The 15,484-nt window shown below is 43.4% G+C and overlaps 1 protein-coding gene across 3 annotated transcripts in view; it reads left to right on the plus strand.

The window, feature by feature from the left end:
• The window catches only part of IQCM (IQ motif containing M), a 99,297-nt gene that overhangs the window by 42,673 nt on the left and 41,140 nt on the right, over positions 1–15,484 (plus strand). For all 3 annotated transcript variants that reach the window (XM_053403154.1, XM_053403156.1, XM_053403155.1), the window contains exons 8-10: positions 562–751; positions 2,249–2,393; positions 5,434–5,568. In XM_053403154.1, the coding sequence (XP_053259129.1) occupies positions 562–751; positions 2,249–2,393; positions 5,434–5,568 (470 nt within the window). The remainder of the gene's footprint in view (positions 1–561; positions 752–2,248; positions 2,394–5,433; positions 5,569–15,484) is intronic.

Consider the following 15,484-nt stretch of genomic DNA (forward strand, 5'->3'; position numbering starts at 1 on the left):
TTAGGTTTAGGACAAGGCCACACCCCCCCGGAATCCTTTACCGGACTACCCTTGTTTGGGGGAAGGTGATGGCGCTCCTTCCCCCCTCATTTGCATGACAATACGACTGTAACCCCCACCAATGCCTAACCACCAATACCGACGAGTTGTGACGGTTTGCTACGAGGTAGACGAAAACCAAATGGCTGGAGCCAATCTGCTGCTTGGGAAAATTCCTACCAGCCCCCTTGATGGTGACCCACCGTAGTTCATAGCAACGTCAGTGAACCTAGCCTAAAGGGTGGGATGGGAGGGAAAACCGGGTCAGCTGTAAGGAAGAAAAGAGGAGGGGCCTCGGCTGCAGCCGGGTTAAATAGCCGAGGCCCCGCCCCTGGCGCCAGCCGATTGGCTGGCCCAGGGTATGAGGTGGACGGGGATTGAGGTGGCGTGTGGGGGAGGGCTGTGCAGCCCGCAACCCCACCTCCTTGCCAGCGCGGAAGTGGCTTTGTTAACATTTGCATTCATCCTTGTTTCCATACATGTTAAACTTTTTTTTCTGTTTTTCAACAAAATATTTTGTAGGAGAAGGCGTACGCTCAGTATAGTTCACGAGAAAGTCAAAAGGATTGGGCCACACTTGGATATCTTTGAAGCTTTCAAACACCTCCGAAAAAGACAAACCAAGGATAAATATATTTCATCTGCCATTATTATTCAGAAAACAATCAGAGGATGGCTTGTTCGTTGCAAAATGCACAGATTAAGGCTGAAGGTATTGTGTCAGAAGCTAGGTAACATGCCATGGTTAGGATTGCTATGCTTAGGCTTACCTATGAACCCTTTGCATTAGGCAGATCAGCTGACCATGATGATTTTTATGCATTAATACTGTTCAGGGCTGGCACTGCCATGAGACAAGGCAAGGCAGTTGCCTTGGTGCGGGAGGCTCTGGCTCTGTGAACTGTGCCTTGTGCTTCTTGGCTTTTGCCTCCTCCACTATGCACGTGCTGCCTGTGCCCAAATGCCCACCTCCCAGCAGTGGCGGGTGGCAGTGGGCAGTGGCTGGTGCACAGCAGGGGTGGCAGTGGCAGGAGGCAGTGTTTTTGTTTTGCCTCTAGGGGCAAAATCTCCTGGACTGGGGCCCTTATATCATTCCAGCAATTTGATAGGCAGGAATCTGATCTGTTGGATGGTAGATCTCTCTCTCTCTCTCTCTCTCTCTCTCTCTCTCTCTCTCTCTCTCTGTGTGTGTGTGTGTAAAATAAATAGCTTGATGTGATATAAAGGCAGCTTTCTATGTAGCTTAATGTATACTGCCTGAAGCCACAATCTCAGTTAAATAGACTGAAGGCCCACAGGCTGTGCCCTTTATTTAAACATTGGTACAGGTATATAATGGTTTGCATATAATGATAAGTATGGCTTAGTGTGAATGATCAAGTGTGCTGTTATAGTAAATGAAAATCACATATGCTTTCTTCTTCCCCCGCCCTGCTGCTGCTATGCTATCCAAACACAAGGAATGGTTTGCATTAGCATTATGTGTGAACCCAAGGTGAAAGTTTTTCTCACTCTAAACAAACCATGTGTTCCTGGCTTGTTTGTCTGGAGAAGAGAAGTCACAAACCCAGGTTCACACATAACTCTAAGCCAAACCATGACTGCTGGGTAGTGTGATGGCAGCAAGGCTGGGGGAGAGGCAAGGCAGATATGATTTTTCGGTTTGAGTGTCCCCATTCTTACTCGTTCATGCTTAATTGTAGCTTGGGTTACTATTACATGAGAACTGGGTCAATGTATAGTACCCCATATCTGGTTGTAGTTAACTGTAATTTTTAATCCACCTGCATTGCTTTTGAAGATTTTTCTAATGTTGCTTTACATTGTCTTGAAGTTTTATGAGAGGGCAGTATATAAATACTTTTATAACTAAATAATATATATATAGTATTTCCTTGTGTTCTCCTGTATCTCAGTGTCTGCTGTTGCACATTGGTAATATCCCCCCCCCCACCAAAACACTAACACCTGTTGCCTCTCATTTTATTTTTTCACTTTTGCTTTGTAGAACTTCTGCAATAGTTTGAACAGACTTTGATACTTGCCTCATCACATTCATTTATGTGTGTGTGTCATGGTTGTGGTTGTACATACTTGCAAGGGATTTGTCTCTGTTCACCACCTCTAAGAGTTTCTTATTTTACACACTAATAATTTATAATCCTTTCCCTTTGAAATAAATGAAAACAAAATATTTGCGTAATTGTAGGCTAGGAGCCATGGACCAAGTTTACTAGCTGTCGTAAAGGAATATCGCAAAGTGATGTTTCGCATTAAACGCCGATGTGGAATCTTGGATCCAACTACACCCCTAATATTTGATCAACTGGAAGACTATCTTGACCACAAAAGATGTATGTATTGGTTATATTATATTATATTTCAGAGCAAACCATCATTGAAATTGCAATACCTCTTACTTTTTAAAATGCTGTCTATATTTCAATATTTCAGATTTCCAGAAAATGCAACCATCTCTTGTGCTTTCCAAAGCTTACAGTATTGTTTCAAAGACCTTTCCACCATAGATGAAATACAGGCTTATGTATTAACATTATAAGACTCTTATGTGGAGGTACCATAACTCACTGGTGTAGAGCACAGATACACTGTCCCAAGTTTCCTGTTTAAAGGATCAGGTAGCAGATGATGGGGAAAACCCAGTCTGAGACCCTGGGAAGCACCTGCTGGCCAGTTTAGACTGGTGTAGTCAACCTGCTGCCCTCCAGACATTGCTGGACTACAACTCCCATCATCCCCAACCACTGGCTATATTGGCTGGGGTTGATGAGAGTCCCAACAACTTCTGGAGGACACCATGTTGGCTACCCCTGATTTAGGCAACACTAGGAGCTTCTAGTTAATTGAGCACTGAGATGCACAACTGTGTGTTGTTTTGTCAGGTTCTATGGTTAGAACTGCATGGGATGGTGGGAGTCCTATATCTTCCAATGCAGTTCACCACCAAACAGTAATAAAGCACAGGGGTGGATTTAGTGATTTCCATTAGAGGGCAGAAGAGCTTTGCTGAAAATGCTGTCCATTGTTTTATTGCCTGCCCTGCCCCCCCAACTCATATCTCCATATGCTTCTCCCACTCCAGTCTGGTATTCAAAATGGGAAATAAGTCCAGCTGGAGGGAAGTTTTGGGGAAGGGACTCAGGGAGGGGATAGGGAGTGACAGGTAGAGGAAATATTCAGCATCCACTTTGCCCTCAGCTTCTTCATTGGAAATTACTATGCACTGCTGTTTGGTAGCATTCCTAGGTTCACCACAGTCTTCTGTAGTCCTGTGCTAGCTCAGCTCCAATCTGAATGTTATATCTCCCCTATGGAAGCTGCCCGTAAAGTCTTTCCACATGAAAGGTGATGGGCACAGCATGCAAAAGCAACTTACTGAGTGCCAAGGGCATGCCACGTTTGCATATCAGTGTGGCATGTCCTTGGCAGGAATGGCACTGGCACACAGGAACTACATGTGACTGAGGAGACACATGCATTAGCAAATGCTGAAACATGATGTGTACTGTGTGGAGTGCTGCCAAGGTCTTCTTGGCAGTCTCCACGAGGAGGCTGTAATGTTTACATTGACCCTGAGATAGGAAATGATGGAGCAAACTGGCAAGCGATAGGAAGCAATGGAGCAAATTGGCAAGTCACTCAATCTGAGTATTCGCAGTGAGATAGCTTGAGAAACAGGCAGGTCCATCTACAAAGAAAACGAGGCGCTTGGCAGGCATTTTCCAGCACAGAGTATGGAGTGAACATATGGCCAATGTGGCAAAGCAACAGTCTATGCTTGATATAGCAGCATCTATCACACTAGCGATGCTAAATGTTGAAAAGGGGGTAATAGATAAATATAAAGTATTACTTTGAAGTTAAGCAGCAGAACTAGTAAAGTAGCAGTGATCATACCATTCTGTGTTGATGGTGAATATATCTAGTGACAGCAAGGAGATCTAGTGCTGGGCTGAAATCTGCACCCCAGCAATTTTCATACAATTTTCTGAATTGTGTGTATGTTTTCCAACGATTGGGTTAGTCCTTGATGTGGGTGGGTGTAGGCAAATTCTATTTGGTGTTGGTGTTACCTTTAATATGAGTTGGCCTCTGATGAATTAAAGAGCAGGTTGGCTACCCTCAGCATCCTGGTAGAAAGCTTGTCCTGTAAAATGAAATAAAAAATAAAAATAAAACCCAGCGACTACCTCTTATTTAACGATAAGATTACAAGCCTCCCTGCCCCCCCCCCCGGGGCATCTTAGAATTTGCCTACATCTTCAAAATATTAATGGGTACAGTTACATATAAAAAGGATGAAGTTAACCATTGAATATCTTATATCAGTACATGCATATCCAGGGTGTGGGTGTGGGTGAGAGGGAGACAGACAGACAGACAGACAGACAGACAGACAGACAGACCTGGAGCGGCACTCTGAATGCAGACTGCAATAGTGGAGGAATCAACATAGTGAAAATGGTAAATAATAATAATAATAATAATAATAATAATAATAATAATAATAATTTATACTCCATCCATCTGGGTGGCTCTCACAAGAATATTAAACAGAATAAAACTTCAAACATTACAAACTTCTTTTTGAGTAGCTAAAGCTGATCCATAAAATAAAATAAAGAATGCATCCTGTTCTTGAATTTGTGTTCACACTGACAAACACATGGAGTGCTCTGAAGAAGCAGGCTTACCTATTCCTTTTAATTAGGGATATTGTGGGAGTTCACCTGAGCCTGACTTGGATATGACATTTCAGGGTTCAAAAACCCCACCTCAAATTTCCCTGCTCCAGAGTTAGATTTTTTAAAAAAAACCTGAGGGGAAAAACCCTCTAAACAAAAGAGAGGAACTCCTACACCCTCCTTCTTGCTTCTTCTACTTCCCTGCCCCCCCCAAAGCCACCACCTACCCCAGCCCTCCAAAGCACTTCCCTGTTCCTTCTCTTGTCCATTGGTAGGGAATAGGAGCAGCAGTGGAATCAATGAAAGATGAGAAAGGATAATTTTCTCTCTCTCCAGTTTTCTCTCCCTCCACTCTCCCATTTATGCAATAAGTTATAGTCTATGGGAGGGTTAAGACCTGCAATTGCAAGAGTTCCTGAAAGACCATTTCCCACAGTATACTCCACCCCTATACCATGCTATGTGTGGATGACACCTTATCCCACTCATTCTTTGCTTTGTATATTTGTTTTGCATTTGAGAAGGTAATGCAACTATGCTGTTAACTTTAGTATTTTGAAAAATACTACTCATAAATACTGTTTATTTTATTTTTTAAAAAATCTGATTTGAAATGATACGGAAAATTCAAGATTTGTTAAAGTTCTCACCTAATAAAAATGTACATATGCATTATTTTACATTCTAGTTTACGAAACGATGTTTACCAAGAGAGACTTCTTGAAAGAGATGGATAGAAATGAGCTACCTAAATTCTTCAGAGATTGTGGCCTTTTCCCAACCCTGGCTGAAATGAACAATACAATGAAAATGGTATTAGAAGGTAAGAGATTTTCTGAATGTTTTTGTTCAGAGGCAGTAGAGAATGCTATTCTTAGGCAAAGGGGGGTTTAAATTGTTGAAGGAATGTGCACTTTGTTTATTTAAGTAATATTTAGAAGCTACATTATGCTGCTGAGTAATTCAAATGAGCCAGTGGTTGTTAAGGCTGTATAAAAAACAAAAATGGGCTTGGAACCTGACTCACTTGGACAGCCGGGTCACCTTGCCCTCAGAGGCTTGGACAGACATTGTGCTTCATCTTGGAGCTGAGGGCACCTCATTTTCTGAAGACTTGGATGGCTTCTTTATTGAGTAGAATGAGAACATCAATAAATGCCTTCCCCCTGATTTGAAGGAAACTGCAGGCAATGTAGGCTCTTCTCAGGGGATGAAGCCTGCTATATTTCAGAGAGATAAGTGTAGAGGTTTCTGAGCAAAGAGAGCATTTGATTTATTTATTTATCACTCCCCCCCCCCGTAGTTTTGTGGGCAATTTGTTGTGTTCTATGTCATGAGTGTTGTGTGGCTGTGCAACATTTTCACATGCATTGTTAAGTGTAGTGCTTTGTGCGCTCTATAAAACCAGATCTGTTAGTAAAATCCTCAGAGGACAAGCCACCTTAATCTTCCAGGCATTCTAGTTTTTGTTTTTTTTGGTATCTTATTGTTGTGGCTTTACCTTAAGAGCTGTGGATAAGAGCTATGACGCCAAGACTAGTCAGAAGTGCAAGATGGTGAGGCCCAAGGCTAAATCAGTTGCAGGTAGTTCCAAGGGTGGAACGGGTGCTGCAGGGGTATACTGTGTGTATGACATCTGTATGGTTGTTGCAGTTACACAGATGACTGCAGCACAGCTCATGAATTGGGGGAGGATGTTAGAATTCCTGCTCCATGATTGCAGTCATGGGATTGTTGTCTATCACATGACAGTATATGTTTTGACTCCACAGAGTGGGAACTGACAGAGACAGGATGTTTGTGTTACTGTGTTCCATGAAGTAGGACTATTGTCCTTTATTCCTTTTCTCTTTGCTGTCTGATGCTAGAGAGGGAGGGAGCCATGCTGCAGTGCTCCGTGTGTGTTTATATGTAATTAAATTAAAAGATTAGCCAGAATGCTGAGTTGATGAGGTCTGTCACACAAGTTGTGAAGACTCTGCGGATCCCTAAGTGTGCCGGTGTCTGTTGACATTGGTTGCTTTGATGTTCGGGCAGAAGAAAGCTTTTGAAGCTCCTCAACCAGGAGGGAGAGAACATGCCAGTCAGGCATGTGTCTCTGCCAGGCTCCTACTCAAGTGTAGGCTGAACTCCTAACAGGATGAAGATAGATGAAGTGGAAATAACATATTCTGTTCCCCACCCCCACCTCAAATAATGCTGCCTGGTTGATGGAGCTCATGGTTTGCTATAAGCTGCCTGAACACACCATCTTGAGTCTAGAGTGTGATTGGCGCTGAGAAACTCTTAGGTAGGCAGTTTTGTGTGGCAAAAGGTGGCCTATTATATATCCTGGTCCCAAATCCTATAGGTCTTTAAACATCATAACCAATAGATTGAATTGTGTTTTGAAACAAACAAGCTACCTATTCAGCCAGTTGTTTTTCATGTGTCCCTTCCAAGCCCGTAAATGTGTAAATAAGCAAATATTCACAAAAGACAGTAAGACTGCATTGGAAAAAGTAATTCAGGAAGAGTAACTTGAAGAAGATTGACAGTAACCCCCTTCACACACAAAGCCATGTGAAAATTGCTCTCCCATTGCAATCATGAATGATATGCCTTGCAGCTTTCGAGGGAAGGGGGCTGCATAGCAACAGACAGGAAAATCCACAAACTTCTTGACAAGGTCTGATCAAGGAAAAAGGTGTGACGGGCTTCTTCTGTTTGTATTCTGTATGGCTGGTCAGTTGACTGTAATAACTATCTGACTGGGACAGAGAGGACATGCAAGGCCCTTTAGGAATGCATCCAAAATACTCCTCATCCTAATTTCTCCCCAGATTTTTGGAATTTTGATTTGTGAATGTGTTCTAACTGTGTGTGTGTTTTTTTTCAATTCCTTGACCATGTAATCTGTCCTGATAATGTGTTGAAGGGTGGGATATAAATATCAAAACATTTTTCAAAGTTTTCTTTTTTTAAAAAACCATCTTTAAATATTCATCACCATTTGCTGTCTTGAAAAAGCTTCTGCTGAAAAGGGCATGGAGGGATGATAGCTGCTGAGGCTGTGCAAAAGCTTTAGACAAGGCACAAATTTAAGGTAAATAGTACTGCCTCTCTGGGCCACGTTGAAAGTAATATTCATAGTGATCCACAATATAGACTCCCCCACTTCCCAAAGTTTTGGAAGTGCCTTGGAGCTCTGAAAGTGTGTTTTTGTTTCTTTACTTTTTCAGGCCAGCACCTCCAAGTTCACCATAACTTAAAAGAAAACAAAAAAACAGCAGTGTGGGGGAGGCAGAGAATTTTCGGTGACTGGTTGTTGTAGATTCCGGAGCTCTCCATTTACTTCTGATCAGAGTGGTTTTGGGCATGAGACAGGCCCTTTTCGGTGGTGGCACTTAGACTATGCAACTGTCTCTTCCAAATGGCCCCCAAATGACAAGCATTTTAAATGCTCCTTGGAAACAATTTTGATTTGTCAGGTTTATAGATCAGGATGTTTTCGTTTGTTTGTTCCCCTGGTTTTCCGCTCAAATTTTTGTTGCTGTGTTTCTTTTTTTTTTGTTGCTGGTTGGTCTTGTTTACTCTTTATATGAATATTGTTTTTAAGTTGGATTTCTGATCTCCATCTTCATCTTTTGATGGGCAAGTGGCTTAAAATATTAATATAAAAATGCACAATTTCAACAACAATAATGTTACTTTAGCCACATGCACTTAAGTCTTTGGATGCAGCCTAATCCTGTTCATGTTTATTCACAGATAAGTTACCCAAGTGTTCATAGGACTGCAGTCCTCAAAATATAAAATTTTACCTGTATTGTTGATTTCAATGATACCAGCACAAAGCCATTCTTGTTTTCTTTTTTTAAAAGGTTGGGTAAATTATTATTTGGACAAAGGGAACTCAAATCAAGTGTTCTTCTGCTTCTTTGGGGATGTTATAGCATAGTTATGCTTTATTGTTTCCAGCCATAGCTTCAAAGGCCATAGATGAGCTTTAACTTGAATTTCTAGCAGCCTTGGTTGGTTTACATCACAATTTCTGTGTAGTTAAAATGTTTTTTTAATGCCAGGCAAATCTCTGGGGGGCCTCTTTAAAAGAGCTAATGTTCCCTTTGGCACTGAAATCCACTTACCTTAACTGACTTCAGTTATATTTCAACCTGATTCCTGGTGTCACAACGGTAATGTTAATTGTAGCATCCCAAAGGCTCTTAGTATTCATCAAATATTTGATTTACATTTTCTAATAAGGCTTTTGGAATGCATGAACAGGAAACCTGTCCTCTACCATGATTCCTACTACTGTCTCCTTCATTAACATTGCGAGTTGTTTTTTCTAAAGTAATTAAAATATGTAATTGAATACACTAGAATAATTTTGGAAAATTAGTTTAATTATTCCACAGGTTCTACTGGGAAACATTGCATCTTTTATTATAACTGAATGGGTAAATGTGGCTTTTTAAAATCCCACTTGTATTTCACTAGATTATTTTTTTTAATCATTTAAGCAAATCCTGTGGATAGGCAGGATTGTCTCATGGTTCTCCATAAAAGTACAAAAGTGCTGTCGGATAACTTTCCATCTATACCTAAAAGCAATAGCCACCCAAGTTATTCACTCACTCCTGCCCTTGACACAATGCTCGTAAGGTAAGTCTAGGACTGATTTCAGCATTGTATATTAGAGAACGTGACTATGTACTTTTTCTGAGGCAATGGCAGTGAGTCTTTCCTTTTCAACTGAAGCTACAGCAACTTTATTCTTAAAAACAAAAGAAATGCCTGATCCTTCTAAGGAGACCTGTGTGCTTAATCAAGCATCTATGTCATGGGTAGGCAAATTAAGGCCCGGGGGCCAGATCCGGCCCAATCACCTTCTAAATCCAGCCCACGGACTGTCCGGGAATCAGCGCGTTTTTACACAAGTAGAATATGTCCTTTTATTTAAAATGCATCTCTGGGTTATTTGTGGGCATAGGAAGTCGTTCATTCCCCCCAAAAAATATTGTCCGGCCCCCCACAAGGACCCCCCACTAGGTCTTAGGGACAGTGGACCGGCCCCCTGATGAAAAAGTTTGCTGACCCCTGATCTATGTTCATCAAGCATCCAAGTATCACCAGCATAAATTAGATAAATATCAAAATATGCATCCAATGTACATCTGAGTGTGGATGATATCTATTTGCATTGCATTGCTTTCTTTGAAATGTTGGTTTGAATGTGGATCCCTATGCACACAGATGCTTATGCATTCTCATGCACACAGAGGGCTGTATGTGTGGAAGCCCAATATACATGTTTATTCTCTCTTTTCTTGCAAGGGGATAATTATGCAGCTTGGACCTCTCTACAGAGTTTGTATTATAGTCTACAGAGTGGAATATGTATTATACTTATGGTGGAGAGGGCATGTTTGAAGATCCTTGGGGGAAAGAATTAAACAGCCAGATAAACATTCTCTTACTTTATCTTTCCTAGAGACAAGCCAAAATGTAGATCTTCATAACTACTATATAGAACGTTGTACTCAAAATTCTTTCTAAGTGAATGGCTCCCTTAAGCAAACTATATTAGGGAGGTAATTTATGTGAGAAAAATGGATGCCAGCTCCTCTTGCTGGGCAACAGCCACAGCTTGAGTCATCTTCCTCTTTTGGCACAACTCCTATACCTTTCACAGTTGTCTGACCTGTAGAAATTTAGCGGGTGAAACTTTTGAAGGCTTGGAGCTGGACTGATGAGGAAATGTCTCTATATGCCAAACTGCTATTAAGGGAACTGTGCTGGAGCACTGTCAAAAGAAAAAAGTTAGCAACCCTATCCATAGCCTTTTGAATTATAACATGTTTTTTCAAAGTCTTGAGTTATCAACAGTGGTGCTGAGAAACCTAATGGAAAAAGCATAACATTAAAGGCTGTAGCCCAGTTCCAGTCCAGGTACTTTGTCTCATGTAACATCCCCTCCCCTCCAGCAAGTTGCTTTGGGAGGGCAACAGGGCGGGATTTACCATTAAGCAAAATAAGCTCTTGTTTAGGCAAACCCTCCAAGTGTCCCTATTTTCCAGGGACGTCCCTGATTTAGAGAAGCCATCACAGTTTCTGATTTGATCCCGGAGTGTCCCACTTTTCCTTAGAATGTTCCTATTTTCATTGGAGAAATGTTTGAGGGTATGGAGTTATCCAACCCCCGAGCTGTCTGAAGGCAATCCTGTATAGGGAAGGTTTTTTATGTTTAATGTTTTATGATGCTTTTACATATGTTGGAAGCTGCTCGGAGTACTGGGGCAACCCAATAAGATGTGTGGGGTATAAATATTAAAATTATCATTATGGAATGGGATGTCCCTATTTTCATGGGAGAAATGTAAGAGGTTATGGTTTAGGGAATTAAGGGAAGTGGGGCACAACATAAATTTTCCATTGCCAGATTGGCATAAACACATGGTTCTTCCTTGGTGGATCATAGCAAATGCTTTATACCAGTTTATAGTGCATAGCAGTGCCAGCACCTCAATGGTTTGCTTGTTTCATTAGATACAATGAAGGGATTAGGACAATATATAACTTAGTAGCTTAGTAGTGTATTACACGTCTTCAAACAGAATTTTGCTTTTGCAGAAAAAGCAATACTTCTCAAAAAGCTATTCAGAAGTTATTCAGAAATAAATTATTAGTTTTTCTAAACTGCTTAGTAAAGAAAAAGAGTATGCCTGATTGAAACATGCTCAACATACACTGTATACGCTGTGTGGCTTGTCCTTTAAAACACTCTGAGTGACTTACACGGCACTGAAAAGCAACTGTCCTTCTCCTCAAGTTTACAATAATATATGTACGTGTGTGTGTGCACCTGTATTACACACAAATGAGAGTGCTCTAAAGGAATGAAAGCTGGCTGAATGCTTCTAAGCACCTCTAGTTTACCATTCTGTGTTCTGACAGCTGGGGCCCTGTGTGTAGACTGAACATGTAACATCACTTGGATAAAGATTGACCTTTGCCATCTCCTGTCATATTATTGCCGGCGAGGAAATTCTCTGTAACCTGAGCCTCCCACTTCTACTTAGCACTTACTCTGCTTATGACAGAGGGAAAGATGTTTAACTTAGAGGGTAGAATAAAGGATTTTTTTGAATTAAACTTTTCCTTACAGATTATCAGGTGAGGAACTGGGGATCTTGAAACGGGAACTCCAGTGTCAGCATCCAGGCACCTTACTTCTGCTTCCACTATATTACTCTGTAAGCAAAGGGAACAGCTGGCTGGATCTTTGCCGGTGTTAGGGGGTATAGTGTATCTTTCTGCCCTTGGGGAATCAAGTGACTTGAGGAGCCAGTAGGGTCCCTTACATAGCCGGGCTGAGCTGTTCCACCATCCCTGATGAGAAATCTCTGTGTTGAAGGGCTTCTGGGTTAGCGCCATCGACTAATGGCGGATTCCCTCTGAGCTCCGGAGGGAATCGGCTCCGCAGGATTGGGTCTTGCCGCTGCGGTGACGCGGTGACCCTCAAAAATCACAGGCGGTGAAGCCTGTGAACCTGGTGACTCGGCGGGCACCATTTGCACCCCCCTGACCTGCGAAGGAGCCTTTTTAAAGGCTTCGGAACGGGGGACAGGGTGAGCGGCGCGGTGCTGAGAGTCGACTGCTTCTCCTGCGGAGTGAAGCCGTGCTGCCATGGTCGGAGAGCGCTGACTTCTTCTTGTAAGCAATTGGACTTTAAAGTAATAACCCGTGAGTAGTATGGAATTTGGAATTGTAAAGAAAATTCTCTTTTGAATTAGGCACGATCGGGGAAGGCGCAAACAGGAAGTCTGTCTCCCCGTCTTGTAAACAAGCTAAAGCAAGGACCTGCTAACTAAGGTCGAGAGAACCCCTTCTTTTCTATTTGGTAAAAGACATTAATTTCACGATTTGGCAGTATAAGAAATCTTACTGGAGGATAAAGAGCTAATCTTGGGAGCTGAAGTGCCACCCCCCCGGACCCGGGAGTGCTCCGCGAGAGAGCCTGTTGATGAGGTATTGAAGAGTTTGACAGCTGTCAAATTAGCTGTCAAGACGGAAAAAGAGAACTTTGTTTCTGTTGCTTCTGCTGGTTACATTTGTTACAATTTGGTTACAATTTGTTGAAAACAAGGAAGAACTGATACAAACTAACTTGATTTTTGGATTTGAACTGGAAGGAATATTAAGTAACCAAAATCCTATTCGGGTCAATTACGTCCAGGGGGGTCCGGCACACTTCCCTCTCGCAGCTCTGGTCTTCCCCCGGGACCTTTGACTCAGCAGAGCGTAAAACACAGCGGAAGTAGAAGCTTGAACGTTCTGTCGTGTGGTAGCGATAACTCAGGCTGACAGGCAGTGTCCTTATCTTTAAAGTCTTTATTCCTTAGCAAAACACAACAGCTATAAATTTCCTGCCTGGCGAGAGAGCCGACATCTCGCTTGCTCTCTCCTTGAAGCAAACACGCAGACTGAAAAACACACAGAGAAATCCACACCCCTTCCGTGTTCTATGCCCGCCCTCAGAATGTGAGGCGTCATCACTCAGAACTCTTAACCCTGTAAGTTCTGAGCCTCTCCTAACACCCCCTCTCGAATCACGTTCTGAGAGGACTTCTGAGTGTTCAACACCTTCCCCATTGCCTTCCGCCCCTTCCTGGCATCGTTGTTAGGCACCTGTTGAACCTCACAAACCTCAGGTTCGCACTGTGCGACACCAACCCACGCATTTGTGACCTGAAACCTCTCAGGTGGAATTCCCTTTGTAGCCCTTGAAGACCGCCTGGGCACAAACTGGGGTGCTCCTTCTGACCCACTGGGGCCAGCGTGTGCGTCTTCCTCATCAGAAGACTCACCCTCTGACTTGACACTTCTGTGAGCTTTCTCCATTATGCGCACAGGAGATGAGGGCTCACTCTTGGACACTCCCTTAACAACCTGTGGAGACGCCCTACTCTGTTCAGGGACCTGGTCTCCACCAGCAGGTTCAGGCTCTGGCTCTCTTTCCTCCTCAGAGTCGTACAGACAATCTGAGTGAACGTCAGAGCGCACTTTGCGCCTTGCCCAGCCATCCTGCTCAAAGAACTCAGCCTGTTTACTGACCAGAAGCTTGGTCTGATCACCTTCTGGGTATGCGAATCTCCACCCTTTTGTCGCAGGCTCATATCCACAGAAGATCATTTCCTGGTACTTTGGACCACCCTCTTGCTGCAACCACTTTGGTACAGGCACCTTGGCTCTGCTACCAAAAGTGCGAAAGAAATGCACAAGCGGCTTCTGCCGATGAAGCAGGAAATACGGGGTGTCACCTACCACTGCATTGTAGCACCTGTTCATCGAGAAATTGGCCGTTTTTACCGCCTCCCCCCAAAAACTGTGAGGCAAACCAGAGTCATCCAGTAGAATCTCGGATGCTCGAACCAGAGCTTTACTCCTCAGCTCTGCCACGCCACTCTCCTGAGGAGAAGTCACCTTGTGACGTATCCCCCTCTGGCGAAAGAAACCCTTTAGAGCAGACCCAGTGACCTCAGAACCTCGGTCAAACTGGAAACCTTGCACCTTGGTGGAGAACCTCTGTTCCACCTCTGCAACCCAATCTTTGATCAGTTGCGCTGCTACCTCCTTAGCTTTCAGCGTGAAAGCCCATGCGTTCCTAGTAAAATCATCTGTCAGCACCATCAGCCACTTGGCCTTGCCCAGACTTGGCTGTGGCATACCTAAAAGGTCTGCATGCACAAGCTCAAAAGGCTTTGTGGTGACTCTCTCTACCCTGGGATCATTAAATCCCTTGTTTCTGGCTTTCCTGCAAGCCTTGCAATTCAAAGGTTTACCACATTCTTTTACCTTGCAACCTTTGGTGCACTCTGATAACATCTGGACGTCCTCACAGGACCCATGTGACATTCTCTTGTGCCACACGCAAGCACACGACACATGAGTGTGGTCAGTGGCTTTCCCCTCACCCTCGAGAGGTGATTCCAGAACAAAGAGGTTGTTCTGATTTTTTTCAACACGTACCAGTTGCTCTCCACCTCTGGAAATTGTACAAACATTTTTTTCAAAACTCACAGAATATCCCTCCTGTAAAAGAGAAGGTACAGACAGCAGGCAATGTTTTATCTCAGGGAGAACATAAACCTTCAATTCAGCCTGTAAAAAGGAGACGAACATGTTAGAAACATGGGTTACACGCCCCTGTGCACCTGTAGCAAATCTAACAGTTTTCTCAGTTGAAACAGCTTTGCAGTTCCACATTTGTCCATCAGGTGGCGCTGTTACCAAATGGGCATTCGCAGCTGAGTCAACAACCCAACGTAGCACTCTCCCCCCACCGGAGTTGTCCTTCTTTGTTGCCTTAGCAACTGACTTCCTGCTGCCCCCGACCTTGGAGCTCTCGCTGCAGGTGGTGTTGTCCAAAACCGCCATCGAAGCAGACAGTTGACAAACGCTCTCACGTCTGCTCCCTCTGTTGCCATGGAAACCCGACTGGTTCCCATGGGAAATGTCCTTGGGACTTTCCTGCCCTTTGTCTCGCTGTGGACAGCTTCGGCGCAGGTGCTCCGGAGAACCGCAAACAAAACAGCAACGAATGGAAAACTTTTCAAACTTGCCTTTGGACGTCAGCGCCCCCCCAACCTTTCCAGCAGCCCTCCTCCTTGAGGCTTTTCTGCCGTTGGGAAAATGGCTTTTGGCTTCTGCTGTGGTTTCTCTGCAAACCCCCTCCAGCTCCTGCCAAACAGCCT

The sequence above is a fragment of the Podarcis raffonei genome, chromosome 9, assembly GCF_027172205.1.
Source record: "Podarcis raffonei isolate rPodRaf1 chromosome 9, rPodRaf1.pri, whole genome shotgun sequence".
In the NCBI taxonomy this organism is placed as follows: domain Eukaryota; kingdom Metazoa; phylum Chordata; class Lepidosauria; order Squamata; family Lacertidae; genus Podarcis; species Podarcis raffonei.